Source organism: Pipistrellus kuhlii, unplaced genomic scaffold (genome assembly GCF_014108245.1).
Source record: "Pipistrellus kuhlii isolate mPipKuh1 unplaced genomic scaffold, mPipKuh1.p scaffold_m20_p_1, whole genome shotgun sequence".
Classification (NCBI taxonomy): Eukaryota; Metazoa; Chordata; class Mammalia; order Chiroptera; family Vespertilionidae; genus Pipistrellus; species Pipistrellus kuhlii.
This window is the reverse complement of record NW_023425404.1, coordinates 79,320,511-79,345,216: the sequence shown is the minus strand read 5'-3', so window position 1 is coordinate 79,345,216 and position 24,706 is coordinate 79,320,511. Positions and strand designations below refer to the sequence as shown.

General features: G+C 38.5%; 1 protein-coding gene across 1 annotated transcript in view; it reads right to left on the bottom strand.

Moving 5' to 3' along the window:
* Positions 1–24,706, bottom strand: part of ODAD2 (outer dynein arm docking complex subunit 2) — a 175,192-nt gene that overhangs the window by 41,320 nt on the left and 109,166 nt on the right. The window contains exons 17-18 of the mRNA XM_045585889.1: positions 9,528–9,716; positions 8,094–8,315 (exon numbers count right to left, since the gene is read on the bottom strand). Coding sequence (XP_045441845.1) covers positions 8,094–8,315; positions 9,528–9,716 — 411 coding nt within the window. The remainder of the gene's footprint in view (positions 1–8,093; positions 8,316–9,527; positions 9,717–24,706) is intronic.

Here is a 24,706-nt window from a genome sequence, read left to right as displayed (position 1 = left end):
CTCCAATCTGGGACCCCTTAAGGCACATGTGTCAAACACAAGGTCCGCGGGCCAAATCCGTCCCGCCAGGCCTTGCAATGTGGCCCGCACTGCACTGTCATCACTGCACTCCGCTGCGTTTCCATCACAATGACAGTTTATGACTGTTCAGTAAACCATTTGGCCCGCGATTTAGGCTGGATTTTAGATTTTGGCCCCTTCTCTGATTGAGTTCGACATCCCTACCTTAAGGGATGTCTGACTGCCTGTTTAGACCCGATTCCAGTGTTTAGACCCGATCCCAGTGGGATCGGGTCTAAACTGTCAGTCGGACATCTCTCTCACAATCCAGGATTGCTGGCTCCCAACTGCTCGCCTGCCTGCCTTCCTAATTGCCCCTAACCGCTTCTACCTGCCAGCCTGAGCACTCCTTAGCCAGCCTGATTAATGTCTACTGCTCTCTTGCCAGCCTGTTTACCCCCAACTTCCCTCCTCTGCTGGCCTGATCACCCCTAACTGCCCTCCCCTGCAGGGTTGATCACCTCCAACTATCGTCCCTTGCAGGTTTGGTCCCTCCCAACTGCCCTCCCCTGCTGGCCATCTTGTGGTGGCCACCTTGTGTCCACATGGGGGCAGTATCTTTGAGCACATGGGGGCAGCCATCTTGTGTGTTGGAGTGATGATCAATCTGCATAATACTCTTTTATTAGATAGGATAGAGGCCTAGTGCATGTGTGGGGGCAGGCTGGTTTGCCCTCAAAGGTGTCCCAGATTAGGGTGGTGTTCCCTTGGGGCTAGGGTGGCCTGAGAGAGGGGGCTGTGGTGGTTTGCAGGCCAGCCACACCCCCTGGCAACCCAAGCAGAGACCCTGGTATCTGGAATTTATTTATCTTCTACAATTGAAACTTTGTAGCTTGGAGCAGAGCCAAGCCTCCTGCTTCTTCAGTGCTGCCATTTCTGTTTGGATTTGTTTACCTTCTATAATTGAAACTTTGTAGCCTTGAGTGGAGGCTTAGGCCAGATAGGGCAGGTGGAAAGCTTGGCTTCTTCTGATGCCTGAGAAATCCAAGCCTCCCTCCTTCTCTCTGTGGCCATAGCCATCTTGGTTGAGTTTATTTGCATATTTGCTCTGATTGGCTGGTGGGCGTGGCTTGTGGGTATAGTGGAGTGATGGTTAATTTGCATATTACTCTTTTATTAGGTAGGATGAAACCCTTAAATAATCATAAATTTATTTCTCACTTTAAAGAAAAAAATTGAATAAGAAAAAAACAAGTCTTTTAAAAAAAATAATAATCAGAAACAAGTCTGTATATGACTCTATGTAGTATTATCTAGTCACTGATACCTAATAGTCCAAGAAGTAATTTAATTCCCACCAAGTGGACAAATCACAGCACTCCAGGAATTATCTGAAATGTGAAGAAAGTACTCAAATCCAAAAAGGCACATTAAGAGTTACAATTAATAGAAAACATTATAGCTCAAGCAAATATGAAATATGCATGTAGACTGCATATAGACACTGAAATCCTGGGTGACCTCAGTCTCTAAAAATCTGAGTGATATTTTCTTTTCCTATACCAGACTTCAAAAACTATGGGGTGTGTTTGTTCTTGGGGTCACCTTCCTGGTTCTCTGGAATGCCACTCCACGTGCCAAGTCTGAGAGGCAGCCAAGGCAACCCTGTCAGTTCCACCCAAATGGAAATGTTCTCCCTTCACTCTGTCACCACTGGACCCACTTCTGATTATATTATCTGCATATATTTTCTTAAATGTCCTGCCTTCCAGAAAGTTATAGGCCATAACATAGCTTTCACTTGCCCAGTACAGAATTTGCAAAAACAAATCCAATGTCACCATGGAAAAGGGAGCTTAATGTCTTCTATAGGTGCTCATTAACTTTCTATTTGAACACTTTTTTTGTTGTTGATTTCTTAGGACAGGGTTTGTCTTACTCAATTTTTCTTCAACTTCTTTCCTCCTGATGTTACTTTCCTATGTTACAGTTTTGTTATAATTAGAAAATAACTTTGGTACATCTCCTAGACTTCTCATGTTACCAATAGCTCTGCATCCACATTCACAAGGTTTTATAGTGATACAAGACCCTATGCTGACACTTTTGAGGAGGTCTGTGTATAATAAAAAAGGAAATAAGGACTGAATTATTCCTTTCACATTGTATTTACTAGAGCAGGGGATTTGTTAGTTCATTGAGAAGAGATTCTTATTAGCCAAGGCTCAAACACAAGGATTATTTTTCAACATAACCGAGTCAGGAAATCCTTGTTGACTGCTTAGCAGCTTTTGAACACAAACTCTTTGGAAACCTCACTCTTCCTTTCTAGAACACCTGGTTAACCTAGTAACTTCCTGAGTTTATTCTGACAGCTATTCTTACTAATTTACATGCTCAATGAGTAAAAATGTAGAGGTTTACCAGATTTCTGTAAACTCTGTGCCAAAAAACATCTTATCCTCCCTCATTTATGGCTTCATTCCTCTTCACTGATACTTCCTGAAGTGCCCCCTCTCTTGTCCCTGGACTTCCGCTGTCCAATAAAAAAACACTAGCTAATGGTGAGACTTGAAATACATCTGCTCCAAATTGAGATGTATTATAAAACACAGTTTTTGAAGACTTAATATAGACACAAAAAAGTAAAATATTAGTATTTTTCATATTACTTATATATTGAAATAATATTTTGGAGTAAATAAAATACATTACTAAAATGAATTTTACCTATTTTTTTTTATCTTAAATTTTGGCTACTAGAAAATTTAATACATTCTTAATGGATAGCACTGCTCTGACCAAAATCTCAAATTGACCATTTAAATTGAACACATTAGAAACTGAACTCAATCTATTCCAGACCTTCAATGCAGATTCTTCACTGTTGTTATAGAATAAACATAAGTTGTCATGAGTCAGATACATTGCATGACATCACCACTGCTGTTGAGGAAACTGAACAATGAAGGAAGCAACTTCTGGAATAAATTACTTATGAACAGGGTGACAAGACGAGTCTGGTAATTGTCAAAGAGCCTGTCAACATTGCTCATGAGCAGCTGCAGCAGGACTATTTGCAGACCTGGGAATAACACTATAAGCATTTTACTAGAAAGGTTCAGTAGCAATCAGGAATAAAAACAGCCAGGGATTTGCCAAAATAGTGTGTAAAGTGTATATGCATTTGGTGTCAGAAACGTGACACATTCACTGCAGGTATTTTAACCACCCTATTGTGCTAACTATTTTCTTGCATTATCTTGGCCTAAACTCTTTTTCTTTGTCTAGCCCATAATCTGGAGTCATTTTTGACTTAACCTTTTCCTTTATTCTGTAGATCCAAACAACTGCCAAATCTCATTTTTTTTCTACCTAAATCCAGTATGCCACTTTGTTTTTCTACCTAAAGAACATCAGAAAGGGAAACATGGGTCCTTACGTTTATCCCATGGCCACAAGAGGGAGAGCCCATAGTAGGGCCTGCCTCCACAAAGTAACAGTAAACAAACAAACAAACAAAAGTCCTATTTACAATTACCATCCAGTGTAAATAGCAAGCACTTAGAAATGCAAATAGTCAAGATAGAAAGGCCTTCAAGACACCATAAAATGACCCAGAAAAGGGTCTGGAGGACCCTTTCTTTGCTTCTCTGTTTCTTGCCCCTCACCCTAATCATTCTCCTTCCCTTTCTTTACCAACACATATAAGCTGTGTCTGAACACAGTTTTTACATTTTTCATAACAGAATACAATTCATAAATGATTTGGACTATCTACTGACTTGCATTAGAAGAAATAACCGAGAGTTGCACATACAACTGGCATATATGTATATTGAATGGCAACATGAAAACCTTATTACATTTAAAAAAATTTTCTGAGATACTCTCTTTTTGAAGTAACTGGCAATTGTCTAAGCATGTGTTATATGTCACATACTTTACCAAATTAATTACATTCTACAGCTTCATTTTTCAAACTGTATGCTTCTATTAGCTTGTGCATGTCCTGTTAAAGAATTTAATGTAAAATATCAAGAGAGAGAACAACAACAATACAATAATAGTAGTGGGCTTTAATAACCCATGGATATCACTGGATAAATCCTCTGGACAAAAAATCTCTGCTGCAAAGAAACAGCAATTCTAAATGACTCACTAGATCAGATGGACTTAAATGACATCTTCAGAACATTTCACCCCCAAACCATGGAATATACATTCTTCTCAAGTGCACATGGGACATTTTCAAATATAAACCACATATTGGGTCACAGGCAAAGTATCTCCAAAGTCAAGAAGATTGAAATCATATCAAGCATCTACTCAGACCACAATGGCATAATATTAGAAATAAACTACAATAAAAACAATAAAAAAATTCAAACACTTGGAAGCTGAATAGCATGTTATTAAATAATAATTGGATTACCAAAGAGATCAAAGAAGAAAGTAAAAACATCTTGGAAATGATTCAAATACAATCCAAAACCTATGGGACACAGTGAAAGCAGTCCTGAGAGGAAAATCCATAGCATTACAGGCTGACCTCAAAAAACAAGAAAAAATGGTAATAAATTATCTACCTCTACAACTTAAAGAATTAGAAAGAGAACAACAAGAAAAGCAGAGAGAGAGAGAGAGAGAGAGAGAGAGAGAGAGAGAGAGAGAGAGAGAGAGAGAGAAAGAGAGAGAGAGAGAGAGAGAGAGAGAGAAAGAGAGAGAGAGAGAGAGAGAGAGAGAGAGAGAGAGAGAGAGAAAGAGAGAGAGAGAGAGAGAGAAGGAGAGAGAAGGAAGAATAAGATAATAAAGATCAGAGCAGAAATAAATGACATAGAAAAACAACAAAAATCAACAATACAATGTATCAATGAAACCAAGAGCTGGTTCTTTGAAAGAATAAACAAGATTGATGAAACTCTAGCCAGGCTCACTAAGAAGCAAAGAGTGAGGATCCAAATAAACAAAATCAGAAGTGAAAGAAGCAAAAAAACAAACAAACAAAACAAAAAACCCACAGATCTTACATAAATAAAAAGGATTGTAAAAAAAAAAATAATAATAATATGAACAAGTCTATTCCAACAAATAAGACAACCTAGAGGAAATGGACATATTCCTAGAAAAATGCAACCTTTCAAAATTCAATCAGGAAAAATCTAAAAATCTCAATTGAAGCAGTTATCAAAAAGCTTTCCGCAAACAAAAATCTGGGGTCAAATGGCTTCACAGGGGAGTTTTACCAAACATTTAAAGAACTAAAAACCTATCCTCCTCAGACTATTCCAAAAAATTTAAGAGGAAGGAACACTTCCAAGCTCATTCTATGAAGCCAGCATCACTCTAATACCAAAACCAGATAAAGATAACACAAAGAAAGAGAATTACAGGCCAATATCCCTCATGAACATAGATGCCAATATCCTCAACAAAATTCTAGCAAATCAGATCTAGTATTACATCAGAAAGATCATACACTATGACCAAGTAGGATTTATCCCATGGATGCAGGGATGGTACAATATTCACAAATCAATAAACATGATAGATACATCACATAAATAAATTGAGAGATAAAAATCACATAGTCATATCAATTGATGCAGAAAAGGCATTTGATGGAACCCAACAACCTTTCTTGATAAAAACAAAAAAACAAAAACAAACCCTCAGCAAAGTGGGAATAGAGGGATCATACCTCAACATAATAAAAGCCTTATATGACAAACCTACAGCCAACATCATTCCTAAATGGCAAAAACTAAAATGATTTCACCTAAGAACAGGAATAAGACAGGATGTCTACTTTCACCACTCCTGTTAGACATAGTACTGTAAGTATTAGCCATAGCAATTAGACAAGAAGAAAAAATAAAATGTAGCAAAATGGGAAAAGAAGCTGTAAAATTGTCATTATTTACAGATGACATAATACTGTACATAGAAAACCCTGAAGACTCCATTAAAAAATTATTAGACTTAATAAATGAATTTGGCAACATGGCAGGATACAAAATTAATGCAAAGAAAACTATGGCATTTAAAAAAATATATTTTATTGATTTTTTTTTACAGAGAGGAAGAGAGAGGAATAGAGAGTTAGAGACATCAATGGGAAACACCGATCAGCTGCCTCCTGCACACCCCCTACTGGGGATGTGCCCGCAACCAAGGTACATGTCCTTGACCAAAATCGAACCTGGGACCCTTCAGTCTGCAGACCGACTCTCCATCTACTGAGTCAAACCGGTTTCAGCAATCTGTGGCATTTTTATATACCAATAGTAAACTTACAGAAAGAGAGATTGAAAAAAAACAATCCCATTTACCATTGCACAAAAAAAATAATAAAAAAAAAAAATAGCAGCACAATTTATAATGTCTAAAATTTGGAAACAGCCTAAGTGCCCATCAGCAGATGAGTGGGATTAAAGACCTGTGGTACATCTACACGATGGAATACTAAGCTGCTGTGAAAAGGAAGGAAGCCCTACCATTTGCCACAGAAAAGATGGACCTGGAGAGCATTATGATAAGTGAAATAGAGTGATGAAGTATAATTAGAAGTCAGTTGGAGAAATATAAATATCACATGATCTCACTCATTTGTGGAATATGAAGAACAACATACACTGATGAACAAAAAACATATCCAGAGACAGAGAAGCATCAATCAGATCATCAAATTTCAGAGGGAAAGCAGGGGACTGTGGAGGTTAGGGGAAGAGATCAACCAGAGGACTTGTATGCATGCATATAGACCTAACCATGGACACAGAGACCAGTGGGGTGAGGGCATGGGTAGGGGAGAGGAACAATAGAAGGATAAGGACACATATGTAATACCTTAATCAATAAAGAAAAAAAATTGAACGCATACAGTAATTTTTAAATTAGAAATGTCTTCATTTTTGAAGTGATAATGAAGACCATTATCATATGAAGTCAGAGCATTTATAACTCATTAGCAACTTGGAATTAGTAATTATTTACTTTGAAAAATTGTTGCTTAGTTTAAAAGGAGCTTTTTGTGCTAATTTTTTGCTTGGGCAAACTAATTTGATTTAACTTATATGCTATACGTTCAGATTTATATTGGAAATTTTGACATACTTATATGTAATTTGGGTTAATTTTAGAAAAATTATCATCATGTTAAACTACAATATATTTGAAAGATAAATTAAAATAATTTCTTCAAAAAATGATCAATTGTTATTGTAAGAGTCTGATCCTTCTAGGATGTTTCATATTTGGCACGTGTAAACTTGACCAGATATGATTAACTGGAAATTTTATTAACTCTTGTTTAAAAGATTAAGCCCACTTTGGGCATTCATTTCAAAATTTAAATATGTTGTCATAGCCTCTAATTGAGATAATAAATAGTATATTGTATAAGGAAACAAGCTACAGAAAATAACTAATACTTTAAATCAATTTTTTCTAATACATGTAAGCTGTACATGAACTCTTAAGTATTTTTATATTTATTGTCATCAAAAGATTCCAGTCAGAAGCTCTAGTGTACCTATGCATTTTCTATATAATACATAGATACATTGCAATCTACATGCAGAAACTCTCATACTTGCATATTGGTTAAAGGCAAAAAAGAATTTGAAACACAGATATGTTTTTTTAAAAAGCATGTCTTTGAATTGTCCTATCCCATTATGGTTCAGACTGTCAAACTGCAGACTAGTTGCCATTTTAGTCAGCTACATTGCCATTTAGTTGGTGCCTATATTTCATCATTTATTTAAGTGTTAAATAAGTAACATATTAAATACAATTATGAATACCACTAGTTCATACACTGTATATTTTCTTTAATGAAGTTCAAATTACAGGATGATTACTTAGTATTTTACTGAGTCTGTTTTATATTCTTTGATTAGAAAAATTCTCTCTCCATGCAACTTTTCTGCAGCATAGTCCATGATATGATTCAACAGCAGCTATGATCCCACAAGGAGGCAGTTTTGTTTGTCCAAATACCTGCTTCGGTAAAACCTTAAAGTTACTTAAGTTTCTTTCAGACTACGTTTGCTTAACTTATATGAAACCAGAAAGCCAACCAACTGTACCTTGACTGCGCCATTCTCATGCATGGTGATGCAGTTGTCGGCATCCTCTGAGAGCTGGTACAAGGCCTGAGCTGTTGCTCGATGCACATTGGCGTCATTCGATTTCAGGTAACGCACCAACGGAGCCACTGCCTTGTTTTCACCAAAGGCCACTCTGTTTCTGCCCCACATACAGCAGCATGAAATGGCTTCTGCTAGATGACGCCTGAGTTTATCGTTATTCTGCATAAAGGAAATGAATGATCCCGTGAGATCATGTTCATGCACTAAATGTTTTTTACCCACTAAGAAGCCAATGAGTCAGGGTAGTTAGATATTTAACTGCTGTCTTGAAGGGAAGTAGTATTTTTGGTGGGTCACCAATGGACCATGTTTCAATCCTGAATTCTCATTTTATGAACTGAACATTGTCAGTGAACTCAAAAGTGATCCTCCTGATCACTTGGTATTAGTTATTTGCCTGGTATTATTATTATTATTTGCTCAAGGCTCAATTTCCTTTTGAATAAATATTCTCAATACAGAATTACAGATCCACAAGTCATTTAGTAATAAATATAATTAGAAAATATAGGACATTCTCAAGAGAGCATTTTGCTTAACTGGGATAAGTGGATTTATTATACTTCATCACCCTAGGAATACTGCTTCATCAGTAATATATACCTTGGTTCCCAAGAGGGAGAAGACAGTATAGCAAACAATGACATATTTTGAGTCTGCCATTTCCTTTCTGTATTATGCATGCCATTATATCCAATGTGTAATTAATTGTGTAGCTATAATATAACTGCAGAAGGACACATTTTCTTTTTATTGATTTTAATGTTCGCTTGTTCAAGCAATAATTTGGTGCCTTACCTGAAGCTGGTGGATATTTTTAGGAACTCAGTATTAGGCTCCCTAGACTAAGCATCCTTCCAATGATTGAATTTCATCTCCATGATTTTTCTGCCAAATGGTAGTCCAAGCTATGCTCAAATACCTCTGGTAATGGTGAAGTCATTACCTCTTAAGGCTGTTTATTCTATCTGACACAGCTCTGAATAACTAGTACAGTGACTGCCAAAGTCTCCTAGCTCAAGAATGCCACTGATCCAAGCCTGCTAAGCTGGGGGAGGTACACTTAATTTCTAAAGTTGGCATGAATAATTATCTTAAGTATATTAATAATGATGTGAAAATTATAGTTACTATTTCTATAAGAACACATTTGTTACCACTTTATGTACCAGTGACAGCAGCCTTTATTTCATAAGGATTTTAACACTGTCTTAGCCTCAGAAATTAAATGAATTAAGCCAAATCTCATACCTAATAATTGATGGTTATTAAACTTAAACCCAGGTGTCTGACCTTAAAGAACATTGCTTTTGCTTCCATACCATGACATCATATGACAATATGCATTTAAAATAAAAATACATTACTTACTGTATTGGCTAGTTTGGACAATAAAGGGACAACTCCATGGTCTGTAATGACAGCTAAATTTTCTTGATCTTTTGCTATATTGGTAATAGCAGCACATACACTTGCCAAAACTTCTTTATTATCTGATTTTAGTAAATTGACAACAAGTTCCAAACCACCAACAAAGGAACGAACCATTTCTCCAGCATCCTATAAAATAAAAATAAATAAAGGTATTTCTATATAAAAGCATAAGCAACCATTATAACCGAATGATGGGAATGACCAGTTGACCAATTGCTATCATGCATACTGACCACCAGGAGGCAGATGCTCAATGCAGGAGCTGCCCCCTGGGGTTTAGTGCACTCCCACAGCCAACTTCCTGTGGTTGGCCAATCTAGTGGCCCCTTCCCCTAGCCAGCCAACCTCCCACGGCCCCTTCCCCCTCCCCCCGGTGGTCAGCCCCAATCGGCCCCCATTGCCAGCCAGGCCGAGGGACCCCACCAATGCACAAATTCTGCACCGGGCCTCTAGTCAATAATAAACTAATATTTAGCATTTTTAAAAGAAAAAAGTAATGATAAAGCTGTGAAGTACACCCATGCCATTAAAAAACAAATTCAGTTTAATGTATTTCCATATTATACCTAATTTCTATATGTTTATATATAAATTATGTGCATATATAAACATACATACACATAAATCAGTTTCAATGAATATATATTGGACAACTCTTATATGAGTTAGAAATTAACAAAATACAGTTGAATCTTATACTAATTTGCAACAGTTATGTTCTTTAAAATCATCACAAAGTATAATTAGTGAATACTGAACCAGTGCTCCTAAGGGAAATACAGCGTTAGGTTCCTGCCAGTCTCTGTGTTTCTGTTTAACTGCATATTTCATATATTGTTTTTTCCCCTTTTAATAGAATTTATCAGGGTGACACTGTGTAAGAAAATTATACAGGTTTCAGGCGCACAATTCTACAACACATCATCTGTACCCTGTATTGAACAAAGTAAACTAAACAAGCAAAATAGAGGCAGATTCATAGGGAGCAAGCTGACAGCTATTGATAAGTGCTCATTTGGGGGGGTGGGGAGGGCTGTGGAGGGATTGAGCAAAAACAAACAAACAAAAACTCATAGCACAGACAACAGTGTGGGAGGGGTGGCAGAGGGAATTAAGGATGGTATATTGGTAAGTGATAATAAATGTTGATGGATGGAGGTTTGACTTAATTCATTGACATTGAAACATACTATAACCTATGTTTAAATGAAGCTTATTTAGCACACATATTTTCTCTGTAAGGCACATTGCATTGCAGCCTTCTTGTGCTTAGAAACACTAGAGAGCAATTTAGAACTATTCTTGCGGGCCATTTAAAACAGTAAAGTCATAAAAAAATGTGGAAAATGTGACACTAAGTAGACTAAAAAATGAATGCTTACTATGAAAGCTGAAACAAGATGGCAGAGCATCATCTTATTTGACCTCAGTGGAGAACATGCATATTGGGTAACTCAAATTTCTCCAAGAATGACCAAGAAACTGCCTTGAATATTGATTTTGCAGTCACACAAAAAGTTTAGCAAATAGGTGAATTTCTGAGTGATTCAAATCTGTGAATAATATGGATTGACTATGTATACCCTTCTGCCTTCATGTTGCTTACAATCTGTGGGGAATACAGGCATTAAGAAATTATAGGTTTAGCCAAAACCAGTTTGGCTTAGTGAATAGAGCATCGACCTGTGGACTGAAAGGTCCCGGGTTTGATTCCAGTCAAGGGCACATACCTTGGTTGCGGGCACATCTCCAGTGTGTGTGTGTGTGTGTGTGTGTGTGTGTGTGTGCAAGAGGCAGTTGGTCGATGTTTCTCTCTCATTGAGGTTTCTAACTCTTTATCTCTCCCAATTCCTCTCTGTGTAAAATCAATAAAATATACTAAAGAAATTACAAGTTTAGTAAATAGCCATAAGGGAGAAGACATAAGATAATGCAAATACATCCAACAAGGGAATGTTGGCTGATGTGAAGATTGGAGGATTGCCTCCCAAGAGGACATTTGTTAAGCTAAAGCCTGACACTGAGGGGGTTGTGGGTGGAGGAATCATCATGAAATATAGATCTATTTTAGGTCTAGTAATAATTAATGTCGTTTTCTAATACCTTTTTTTTAAATCGAATTTATTTAAACAATACAACAAAATTTAACAATATAGTTGCCGTTGTTTTCTACTACTTGTGCCCAATGCTCAGGAAGCATTTTAATCCCTCTGTTGTAACATTCTTGTGATTTTGATGCAAAAAATTCGATCAATGCATTTTTGAGTCATTCTTCATTATTAAATTTTTTTCCAAGAAGAAAGTTTTGCAAAGAACGAAACAAATGGTAATCGGAAGGGGCAATATCAGGAGAATATGCAGGTTGAGGGAGAACTTCCCATTCTAACTGGCGCAGTTTTTCAGCAGTGATTCTTGCAGTATGCGGTCGTGCGTTATCGTGGTGAAGAATTTCGCCCTTCCAATTAATCAGCGCGGGTTCTTTTTCTCTTAAAGCTTGGGCTAACCTTTCCAATTGGGCACTATACACTGCACTTGTAATGGTTTGGTTAGATAATAAAAGTTCGTAAATGAAGAATTCCTTTAAAATTCCACCAAACACACAACATCACTTTTTTCGCATGCAAGTCAGGTTTTGGCGTGGGCTGTGGAGCCTCATTTTTGTCCAACCATTGAGGCCGCCTTTTCAAATTAACTTACAGCACCCATACTTCATCTCCGGTAACAATTTGCTCTAAAAATGGCAAACGGTTTTGACGAGAGAGGAGCGAACTGCAAATTGTGACTCTTTGATTACTGTTGTTGTCGGTCAACTCATGAGGAACCCATTTTCCAAACTTTTGGACTTTGCCAAGTGCACGCAATTGATTGGAAATTGTTTTTTGTGAACAATTTAAAGTTGTCGCAAGCTCTTGTTGGGTAATTTGAGGATTTTGCACCAAAAGAGCTTGAAGAGCTTCTTGATCAAAATTGGACACACGGCCTCGACCACTCTTGTCATCTAACGAAAAATTTCCCTCGCGAAATTTCTCAAACCAACGCTGGCATTTTCTGGCGCTAACTGCATCTTGACCAAGAGCACTACAGATGTTTTTTGCAGCCTCACTTGCTTTTCTTTCTAATTGGAAGTCGTAAAGTATGCAGTGCCGAATATGCTCTTCATCCGCCATCTTCTTAGCCCTAGTTTTGCAACAAAAACCAAACCAAACACAAACTTTTTCAAGCAAAACTTGTTAATTGCACCTCACACGTTCTGTAGATACCACGTGTTTGAAGGTTATGTCAATACAAGTCAACGCCAAGCAAGATTTTAAACGAATGTTTAAAAACTATATTAATTATTACTAGACCCGATAAGAATGAAAGAGATGACTTTTCTTTAGTGCACAATAGTAAGAGCATAAAATAGGAAAGAAAGAATGGGGGGAGGGGGAATGAGACTTAAGAGATGGGATTTTGACAGGTTTTGTAAGCCTTGTTAGAGCTTGGAGTTCCTTTTCTGAGCCTGTGAAAGCCAATAAAGAGGTTTAAGTGTCGAGTAGTGTGAGGTGAAAGAGAATTTTACCAATTTTGTTTCTTGGAAGCTCTCTTGAGATTGCAAGGTTAAAGGTGGGACAAAGAGTGGTGCTGGGAGCTCAGAGACTGTTTCACTTATTCAGGTAAAAGGTAGAGATGTTTAGATCAGGGATAGGGAATGTCTGGCCTGTGGATTATATCAGGCCCCGGAAATCATTTGGTCTGGCCCTGCCAAAGCATTAGGGGTGAGTTAATTAAATGTTTGACTGTATAGCAGGCTAATTTTTAAGCTGATAATTTTGTATGACCCACAATGATGTTATAAATATCCAAATGGCTCTTGACAGAAAAAGGTTCCCCACCCCTGGTGTAGATGAAGGTGAAGGTCTAAGCCTGGATAAAAGGGTATGGATTTGTAAGGACTGATTAGAGAAGATAAAGACAGGTGATTCAATGATTATTCCCATATTTCTGGGTTGACCTAGTGGTGCAATGTTGGAAAGGCAGGGTTTGATTTTGTTTTCTGGAGCAGGGAAGGGTTGTAGTTGGTGGAAGAACTACCAATTTGGATTAGGTGCCCAAAAGTACTTACGTGGAGACATCCAAGAGCAAGTGGATATATGGGGGTGGAGCTCAGTAAAGAAAACCAAGATTAGATATGTAGATGCGAACTCATCCGCTTAAAGATTCTAACTGAAGTTAAGAATGTGAAAGTTCTAACTGAAGTTAAGGATGTGAAAGAGTGAAGAGTGAGAGAGAAGTGGCACTGTCCCAGTGTTCTAGGTGTGGACAGAGAAAAGTAATTTTACAGAGGAACCAGAAAACAAGTGGTTGAATAGAAACCCACTTCACTTGATACATGATGGTGGCTGTGTAATATCCATTAATTATTTCTCAAATTATAGAAATTAATATCTTGAGTTCTAAATATATATCAGGCACTTAATACAAATTATCTCAGTTAAGCCTCAAAATAAACATGATAAGTAGATATTATTTCAATTTCATATTTTAAAACTGAGGTTTAGCCCTGGCCAGTTTGGCTCAGTGGATAGAGTGTCGGCCTGAGGACTCAAGAGTCCCAGGTTTGATTCCGGTCAAGGGCATGTACCTTGGTTGTGGGCACATCCCCAGTGGGGAGTGTGTAAGAGGTAGCTGATCGATGTAGCTCTGATTAATGTTTCTAATTCTCTATCCCTCTTCCTTCCTCTCTGTAAAAAATCAACAAAATATATTATTTGTTTTAAAAAATTGAGGTTCAAAGATGTTGTACCTCATAAACTAGATTGTGTCCTTCATAAATGCTGGGGCCATGTTTTAGTAAACTTAGGAATCTTTATACATCATAAACCTGATCATCTCATCCCATAGCTGTGTGATCCTTCCACAGCTCCCCACTGCCCTAGGATAAAACTCAAACCCACACATGGCTTCCAAACCCTTCATAATGTGCCCAGGCTTCCCTGCCTTGCTTTACCTGCCTTGATTCCCCTTCCCCAATGCCCCTCGCACACCCTCTGCCAATGGCTCCCCATAGGAGCTAATAACCAGAATTCTGGCACTCATTCCCCAAGAATGTGATTTATTAAGTATGGGGTGGGGCCCATAAAAAACATCTGGGTTTCTAAAAGCTCTCCTGGTGAGCCTGAACTTCAGCCTGCATTGGGAACACTTCTTGTGCATTCATGTCCTCAAATGTGCTGCTTGCACATGCCTCCATGCCTTTGCACATGCCCTTTTTGGCTACTTTGCCTTTAGCTTTAGAATTCCTACATAGTCTCAGCTACTAACTAAGGCATCATTTTCTTCAGGAAGTCTTTCCTGAAACTCAAGTCTGGGTTAAGTTGTTTCTATCTGATTTCAGTGTTTTCCAAACTTTTGACATATGTGTACCCCTTCTATAATTTTCGTAATGCTGAGTACCCCTGGTACTCATGAGAACATAGAATTAGGCGCAGCTAAGCACGGTGCAGTGCATATCCTCACCAAACTCTTCTCGTACCCCTGGGGGTACGCGTACCACACTTTGGGAAACACTGTACCAATCTGTGCAATGGTCGCTTGATTGTTTGCTTTTACCTTGAACTGTAAGTTTCAGGAGTGTAGAAACACTATATGCTGACTGAAATTTAAAAAGAAATTAAAATAAACACAAAATAGTTTGGCCAGAGTGGCTCAGTATATATGCTCAAGTAACATTCCTTAAATTTGATTATACACAAATTTGCAGATATAAAAGAAACTTTCATTGAGGGCACAATGAAAAACCTACGCTTCTATCAATAGTAAATGGTGAAGGAAGAACCAAGTCAGTGTCTTCCCAAGTGTAAGGGCAAAGAATTTTTCCCCACAACCTGTTGTTTCTCCCAATTACTATGGGAAATGATGTCAACAATATTGTTGACTTTGTTCTGAATGTCAAATTTAAATACATTTTTTGATAGTTAGGACACACTTCCAAATTATGATATATTAATAAAGTTATTTAATTGCAATATTTTCCCTAAAATTGTACAGTACATTTTTATGTAATGCAAAATAAATTAATATATTTTCAACTGTTTTCTACGTTGTCATCTTTTTATACTTCTATGTATTAGGATGCAATCACATAAAAAGAATGTAATTTTATTCAACTTATTGTAAAAAGAAAAATGATAACTGGCAAAAGATTCAAATCCAGATGTGCCTGATCCCAAGCCACTCTACAATATTATGATTATGTGAATTCTAACCTCATAGTTGGTCTAAATGAAGTTGATGCACATGTAAATTCAAAAGCAAAAAGAAGGACTCTTAGAATTTCAGGGAACCTCAAAAGTGTAGCCCAAAAGCTCAATTTTTCTAAGAGATGTTATGTGTTAGTAATCTAATACATTTGTTAATTATGGAATTACTGAACAATTTTTTTTTCTCAAGAAAACTCGAGAAATTCTGGAAAGATTATGGTGGCACAGTTTTTTTAAAAAAATTACAGATGACATTCAATATTATTTTCTATTAGTTTCAGGTGTACTGCATAGTGGCTAGACAATCATATACTCTTATAACTTGATCACTCTGACATTTTAAGCACCCACCAGGCATCATACATAATTATTACAATATTATTGACTATATTCCCTTTGCTCTATTTTACCTCCCTATAACTATCCTGTAACTACCAATTTGTACTTCTTAATCCCTTCACCTTTTTTGCTGGCCCCTCAACCTTCCTCCCCTCTGATAACCATCCGTCTTTTCTCTGCATCTATGACTCTGCTTCTATTTTGTTTGTTCATTTATTTTGTTGTTTAGATTTCACATATGAGTGATATCATATGGTATTTGTCTTTCTCTGACTGATTTATGTTGGCATGGTATTTTCCCTAAAAAGCAACTAGTATAGCAAAACAAAAAAACAAAACATAAAAGGACAATGTATACAGCAATACTAGGTGACAAGGAATCTCTACCAACCCCAAAATACAAGCAGGTTGGGACAAACTACTAACCACTACAAAATTCACATGCTCTAAGACAGTGCTGGAATCTGTGGAGGGAAGGCTTAGAGAATGCCCCAAGAGTCAGAGAAACTGAGTTGCCTTTAGGTCTCATGAGAAAGCTCACAATAGCAACAGTCACTGGGAATGAACTTCTCAGAGTCTGGTTTGACGGTGCTGAAACATTCTATAGGTCTGAATCCTGGGAATTCTTAAAACTGCAAACTGAAGCCCTCTCCTAAGACAAAGCCTTGTACTAAATAGAAAATACTGGGGGATGCATCCAAATTGAGCAAGACTAAAACAATGGGATGAAGGATGAGAGAGTACAGATAAAAGTACAGATGAAAAAGGGGAGGGGAGCAAAGGTGTCTGAACCCACTCTCCATCACTGTGAAAATAACAGAAATGGTATCTTGAGAACAATGAAATTAGAAATGCTACCTTGACCCACATCTCTCTCCCTAAGAGATCATGAAAACTCATTTCATTTAAACATGAACAATAAAAAAAGATTATAATCAATTTCCATATACAGTTATTATAATTTAAAAATGAACTGAATCCTGGCCAGTGTTGTTCAGTGGTGGGAGTGTTGGCCTGCACACTGAAGAGTTGTGGGTAGGATTCTTGGTCAAGGGCACATCCTGGGTTGTAGGTTTGATTTGGGTGGAGTCGTGTGTGGGATGCCTCTCACACTGATGTCTCTCTCCCCCACTCCCTTGCACTCTCTCTAAAGTTTAATGGAAAAAATAACCTTGGGTGAGGATTAACAACAATAACAACAACAACAACAAATCTGAAAGAATCATAGAAGCAATGAAAAAAAAATGTAAATTAAAATTATTAAAGCTTATAAGTTACATAATTAGAAAAATTTTTAAGTAAAAGACATTCATAAAAAAATAAGAAATAAAAGAAAAATTCATTTGGAAATGAACTGTAAACTAGGAGGAACAGGTGGTTGAATAAACAACATCTGCATTATCTATCTACTAGAGGCCCGGTGCACAAAATTCATGTATGGGGGACGGAGGGGTCCCCTTCAGCCCAGCCTGCATCCTCTCCAATCTGGGTCCCCTCGGGGTGTGTCATCTCTCTCACAATCCTGGACCGCTGGTTCCTAATTGCTCACCTGCCTGCCTGCCTGGTCACCCCTAACTGCACCCCCCCCCTCAGCCTGGTCATCCCTAACTGCGTCTACATGCCCACCTGATCACCTCTAAATTCCCCCCCATGCTGGCCACATTGCCCCAACTCCCCCTTCCTTGCTGGCCTGGTCACTCCTAACTACCTCCTCCACCGGCCTGGTCACCCCTAACTGCCCCCCTCTGCCAGCCTGGTTACCCCAAATTGCCCCCCCCCCACCAGCCTGGTTGCCCCCAACTTCCCCCTGCCAGCCTAGTCACCCCTCACTGCCCCCCTCCCAGTCTAATCACCCCCAACACTAGCCCCTCTGCCAGCCTGTTTGTCCCCAACTACCCCCCTGCCGGTCTGGTCGTCCCCAACTCTCCTGGCTGCTAGCCTGGTTGCTCCTCACAGCCCCTGCACTGACCTGGTTACCCCACGCAGCCTGCTGATCAGTCGTTCGGTTGTCCCTCAGGCCAGCCCTGGGTGGCTGGGCAGCTGACATCCAGGGTTTGCCTATGCCTTGGGCCAGTCCTGGGCAGCTGGGTGGCTGGGTGGCTGAGAGGACTGGAGGACTCTAGAGGCAGGCACATGGAGTGGCCAGACCCACCTGGGGCCAGGCCCAGCAGTGCCATGTGCCTGCTGCTCCGGTGGGTCTGAGGGAATTAGACGCTGTCATCTTGTGGCTGTGGGCACTGCCATCTTTGAGGGTGTAGCAATCAATTAGCATATTCCTCCTTTATTGGCTGTGGGCACCACCATCTTTGTGAGGGAATGATGGTCAATTAGCATATTCCTTCTTTATTAGATAGGATAATAATAAAGGATAATATGCTAATTAGACTGGACATTCCCAAATGTCATTCTGAATATCCTTCCTGATGAAGCTCGGGCCAAGGAAAAGCCAGTCTGGGTCCTGTATGCTTGCCAGCAGCCAGAGGAGGAAAGCCTGGGCCCCGGGTGCTGGAAGGAAGCCAGTGCTGGCAGCTGGGGGAAGGAAGGCCTCTCTTGCATGAATTTTCATGCATCGGGCTTCTAGTGTATATATAAACCCTAAAATGAAAATAGATCAAACAGAACAACTGGTTGCTATGATGTGTGCTGACCACCAGGGGGCATGAGCAGAACATGGTGGGTATGGGCAGTGGGTGGCAGAGCACTGAACATAACAGGCATCAGCCACAGTGGGATTGTGGAGCAGGTGAGTGGGAATGCCAGACCAAGGCAGGATGCTGGTTGCTGTCATCAGGGCAAGCCTCTAGTCAAGCCACTAGAGTCTAGTGGTTACTGGAAATTCTTTGTTCCCATGTGCCATGGTCCCACCAAGCACTCACACCTGCTGCCAGTGCCTGGCACCTGCCTCAATCTCTTGGTGCTGTCAGCAAGTATGAACAGCAGCTGCTGGCCCTGATCGCCCCTCAAGGCTTCTCCACCTGCCCTTTTCTGCTCCTGAGGGGCAATTGGGGCCAGCAGCTGCCTCTCACACCTGCTGCAGGTGCTGGCCCCAATTGCTCCATGTTGTCAGCGGGTGCAAGTGCAGCTGGTGCCATCAGCATGTGAGAGCAACAGTGGTGGAAGGGGGGCTGCAGACAAACAGGGAACCAGGAGCCATGGTGGGAGGTGTCAGAGGAGGTGCAGGGGATGGGCCAAGGCCTGCCCCTGTGTCCACTGTAGTCTTGCAGCCCACAGTTCCTTTCAAGGTGCACGGATTTGTGCACTGGGCCCCTAATCTTTAAATGAATAGCAAATGTGAAAACTCCAAAATAATGGAAAAAGAGCTAACAAAATATTTAAGAGAACAAGTAGGCAGAGAAGAGGAAACATATGTATAGTAAGAGTCTCCAAGAAAGAAACAAAACTATACAGCAGAGCAAATTTTAAAAATTAGAATTCAAGAAAACTCTCTTCTCTTAATTAATAAAACCTTGAAATAGACTGAAAAAGTCACCTTATACACTAGGAAAAAATTGATCCAAAATGGGCTAACAAAGGCATTCTAGTACAACTACTGGAGTTGGATAAAAAGGAAAAAAAAAATTGGCCATCTAGGCAAAAAGACCAAGTTACTTCTAAGGGAAAGAATATAACATTATTCCTTAGATCTTTAATAGTAATATTTTATGCACAGGGTAAGTGATAACATGTGTAAGCTACTTAATGTGAGTCAAGATTCCAATATCCAGCCAAAGTAACCTTTAAATATAAAACTATTGTAAACATGGAAGACTTCAGTGAATGCTGTTAACCCAGGCCTTTCCTGATGAATCTGCTTGAGAATGAGTGTCAGACCTCCAAAAAGTCTAGAAAGACATTGACAAAAGTTGGCTGCTGATTTCTTATAATCCTCTATTAGTGCTTCTCTCTCTCTCTCTCTCTCTCTCTCTCTCTCTCTCTCTCTCTCTCTCTCTCTTTCTCTTCTCACCTGAAGACATGCTTTTCGATTTTAGAGAGAGAAGAAGAGACAGAAAGAAGCATCAATGTGAGAAACATTGATGGGTTGCCTTCCATTCATATCCCAACCAGGGATGGAACCTGAAACCTAGGTATGTGCTCTGACTGGGAATCGAAACTGCAACCATGAATGGTGCTTCATTATCTTCAGGATAAGGTCTAAATCATTTCTTTCTCTGGCCTGACCTCATCTTCTTATTTCCCAGTATACTCTTCTGCATAAATCATACTCCAGCTTCTAGATTATTGTTATTCCCAAAAGTGTCAATGTTTTATATCTTTGTTATTTTCTTCACCTGGATTCCCTTCTAAACTCCTACTAAGCCCTGAAAACTGACTGAACTTTTAATACTTCTTCCTATTGCCAGTCCCTGAAAAGTTTTTACCTGCTTTCTGTCCCTATATTTTTGCCTTTTCCTGAATATCTTATAGAATAATTATAGTATGAAGCCTTTTGAATCTAGCCTCTAACACATTTGAAATTAATCCATGTAACTGCATGTAGCATGAGCAATAAAAAAAGACTATAATCAGTATTCTGTCTATTTTTTATTGCTATTTTTTATTTACTAGATGAAGAATATTTCATTTATTTCCAGATTTTTGAAATAATGAATAAAGTAGAGGCCCGATGCACAAAATTTGTGCAAAGGTCCTGGCCCTTGCAGCCCAGGCTTCATCCAGAAGGTCATACGGATAATTGTTCTGCTGTTGAGTCTAATTAGCATCATAGCTTTTTATTATATAGGATCCTCTATAAATTTTCATGTACAGGCTTTTTTTTTTTTTTTTTAAATACATTTTATTGGTTTTTTACAGAGAGGAAGGGAGAGAGATAGAGAGCTAGAAACGTTGATGAGAGAGAAACATTGACCAGCTGCCTCTTGCACAACCCCTACCGGGGAAGAGCCCGCAACCAAGGTACATGCCCTTGACCGGAATTGAACCTGGAACCCTTCAGTCTGAAGACCAATGTTCTACCACTGAGCCAAACCGGTCTCGGCTTTTTTATTTTTATTTTTTCTGAGCATAAATTTTTTTGAGTAAGTAGGAGTGGCTTACTATTGAGTTCATAACATCTACTTATTATCCTTTTAGCATTTCTAGGGTTTATACTGTTGATCCCTGGTATTGTTAATTTGTATCTTCCCTCTTTTTCTCTAGATCAAAGTAAATATAGTTATATCAGTTTTATTGATTTTCCCCCAAGAACCAGCCTTTTACTTTTTTCTATTTTTTTCTGTTTTTAATTTCATTAATATTTTCTCATAACTATAATTTCCTTTCTTATATTTATTTTGGGATTTATTTGCTCTTCTTTCTCTAGTTTAATTTTATTATGGTCAAAGAGCTGATATAATTTTAATTTTTATGATCTCTTAAGGTTTGTTTTATAGCTCAGAATATGGTCCAGCTTGGTGAATATCCCCAAGGCACTTTAAAAGAAAGTGTATTCCGATGTTGTTGGGTGAAATATATATATATATATATATATATATATATATATATATATATATATATATATATATGTATATAGCTAATATGGAAAGTGTCCTCTTGGGAGTTCAACCAGGAGTTCAGGAGTTCGATTGCTCATTATGATGTGTGTTGACCACCAGGGGGTGGTGTGGAATGAAGGAAGGCCCCGGCTGGCAGTCAGCAGCTAAGGAAGGGAGGCCCCGGCTGGCAGCTAGAAGGCCTGGATTGGCTCTGATCAGCCCTGATCGCCAGCCAGGCCTATGGATCTTACCAGTGCATGAATTTCATGCACCGGACCTCTAGTGTTTAATAATTATCAGTAATGCTTAAGTTGGTTGGTATAATTGTTTAGGTCTTCTATATCCTCACTTATTTTCTATTGACTGCAAAGAAAGAAGAATTGAAATTTCCAACTGTAACTGTGGATCTTTCTATTCTTCCTTTCAGTTCTATCAGTTTTTACTTCATAAATTTTGAAGCTCTGTTTTTAAGTGACCATAGAGACTTCTTTTACAACTAGAGGCCCAGTACACAAATTTGTGCACCAGAGGGGTCCCTTGGCCTGGCCTACGGGATAGGGCTGAAATCGGCTCTGCAACATCCCCTGAGGGGTTCCAGATTGCGAGAGGGCATAGGCCAGGCCAAGGGACCCCACTGGTGCATGATTGGGGCTGGGGAGAGATGTGGAAAATTGGTTAACCGGGGAGGGACTGTGGGAATGCTCAGGGCATGTCTGGCTTGTCTTGTTCAGTTAAGATCAGCTGGAACCCAGCAGCAAGCTAAACTACCAGTCAGAGTGTTTGCCCCCTGGTGGTCAGTGCACATCATAGTGAGAGGCCTTAGCATATCATTAGCATATTACACTTTGGTTGAACTGCCAACCAATTGACTCTACACTTAGCATATTAAGTTTTTATTATATAAGATAGGATAGAGTAAAACCTACAGACAAGTAAAAACAATAGAATTCTCTATGTATTCCTATTCAAGAAGTAACTTTAAAAACAGAATCATCTTCACACAAAGACCATGTAGGCACAGTTTCTTTTGTCCTGTCCTTTAGACTAACTTGGTGGTTCTTGGACTTTAAAGTTAAAAATTCTAATGGGTTGTAGACTGTGGTAATGCATGGATAATTTCAGAAATATATAAGGATAAATTGAACTCTCTGATTTTTTCTTATGTACTTTTTTTTAGAGCCCATAAAAATGCACCTTTACATTATTATCTTTCTTCTTTATTCTATTTGGCAGTACTAAAATCAAAGGTTACTTTCTCAGCCAAACCCCTATGAATTACTTTTTCCCCTAGTAGATTAAACTGAGCTTTGTATCTCTTTAATCATGTCTCTATCGTGGCACCTGAAATTCTATTATCTTTGATATATCTATGTTTCCTTTCAAGAATAATTTAGCGATCTGTTTCCCCTTTGCTTGTTTTTTTATATATTCATATATATATTTAAATTAATCCTTTTTTTGTCTCTAAAGACATGCTTAGAGAGACAAAAGGAGAGAGAGCGAGAGCAAGAGTGAGAGCGAGAGCGAGAGCGAGAGAGAGAGAGAGAGAGAGAGAGAGAGAGAGAGAGAAGAATCTTTTGGATGCCTTCCATATGTAGGATCAAACACACAACCCAGTTATGTGACCTGACCGGGAATCAAATGGGCAACCTTTCAATGTACAGGATCAACTGAGCCACTCTGGCCAAACTATTTTGTGTTTATTTTAATTTCTTTTTAAATTTCAGTCAGCATATAGTATTAGTTGCAGGTGTAAAACATAGTGATTAAACATTTATTTACCTTGTAAAGTGATCACTCCAATAAGTCTAGGACCCATCTAACACAATATATAATTACTAGAATATTATTGACTATATTATTTATGCTGTATTTTACATGCTATTTTTATAACTGGCAATTAATGCTTCTTAATCTCTTTCACTTTTTTCACCCAGTCTCCCAACCCCCTCTCATCTGGCAATCATTAGCTAGATCTCTGTAATACATTTTTAAAATAGTAGTTTAAATAACATCACCTCCATGCTTTTCCTTCTACTCTCTTTCTCAGTATTGGTCACTCTCTTCCCTCTGTATTCTTGTATATGTTTTTCTACAAAATCCATTTCCACATCTGCCCGTGTTTGCCAAGCCTTGATTATTTTGGATCAAACTATCACATACAAGCATCAGGAGAAAGTGCCCCTATACCCCAAAGATTATCCTTGACTGGCCTAAGCATATCCTGAAAATATCATTCCCTTTGTCAATTATTTGTTGCGGAGGGGGATGGGGGGGGTCAGATATGACCCAATTATGCCCAGTGAGTTCTGAGATGATGTCTACTAAGAATTTTCTGGAACAGCTTTTCTATTTATAATAAGGAATATTCACAGGCCCCACTAAGACTGGCCGAACAGAAAGGGGAAAATTAGCCTGGATCCTTGATGACATTGCCGAGCTAAAATCCTAAAACCTGAATTAGTCATTTAATACCATTTTTATTATATTATAATTATTTTATCATGGGTCCTTTTCCCACTAATTTGTGAATTCTTCCAAAGAGACCCCTGATCTTATCCTTTGACTCTCCCTTGGAATATGATATAATCTGGTATCTATCACTTAATGGACTTTCAATAAATGTTTGTTGTATTATGAAAAAATGAAAAGAATAATTTTAAGATGTTTAATCAGAGTCACAAACATTAAACAGAAAAGAGCATTAGTTTTGTAAGATGGAATATAAATTGATAAAATCAATTCACCCTCACAGTCTAGAGACTTTCCTGATTCTCTCTTTGGTTTATCAGTAGACACAATAAATCACAGAACTGGCACCATACTGGGGAAAATAACAAAAGCGATCGCCTCTGCCTCTGATCCAAGAACTTACTAAGGTGCATGGTGTGATGTATGGGAAGCCAAAATCTCAGTGAGATCATGGGCATGGCACAGCAAGGCCTTGTAATGTTTACAATCTTTTGGACAGTGAAATGTTAAGACTCAAGACTATAAACCTCTCCAAAGTTTGTTTATTTGTTTTGAAGGTGAAACTTCTATC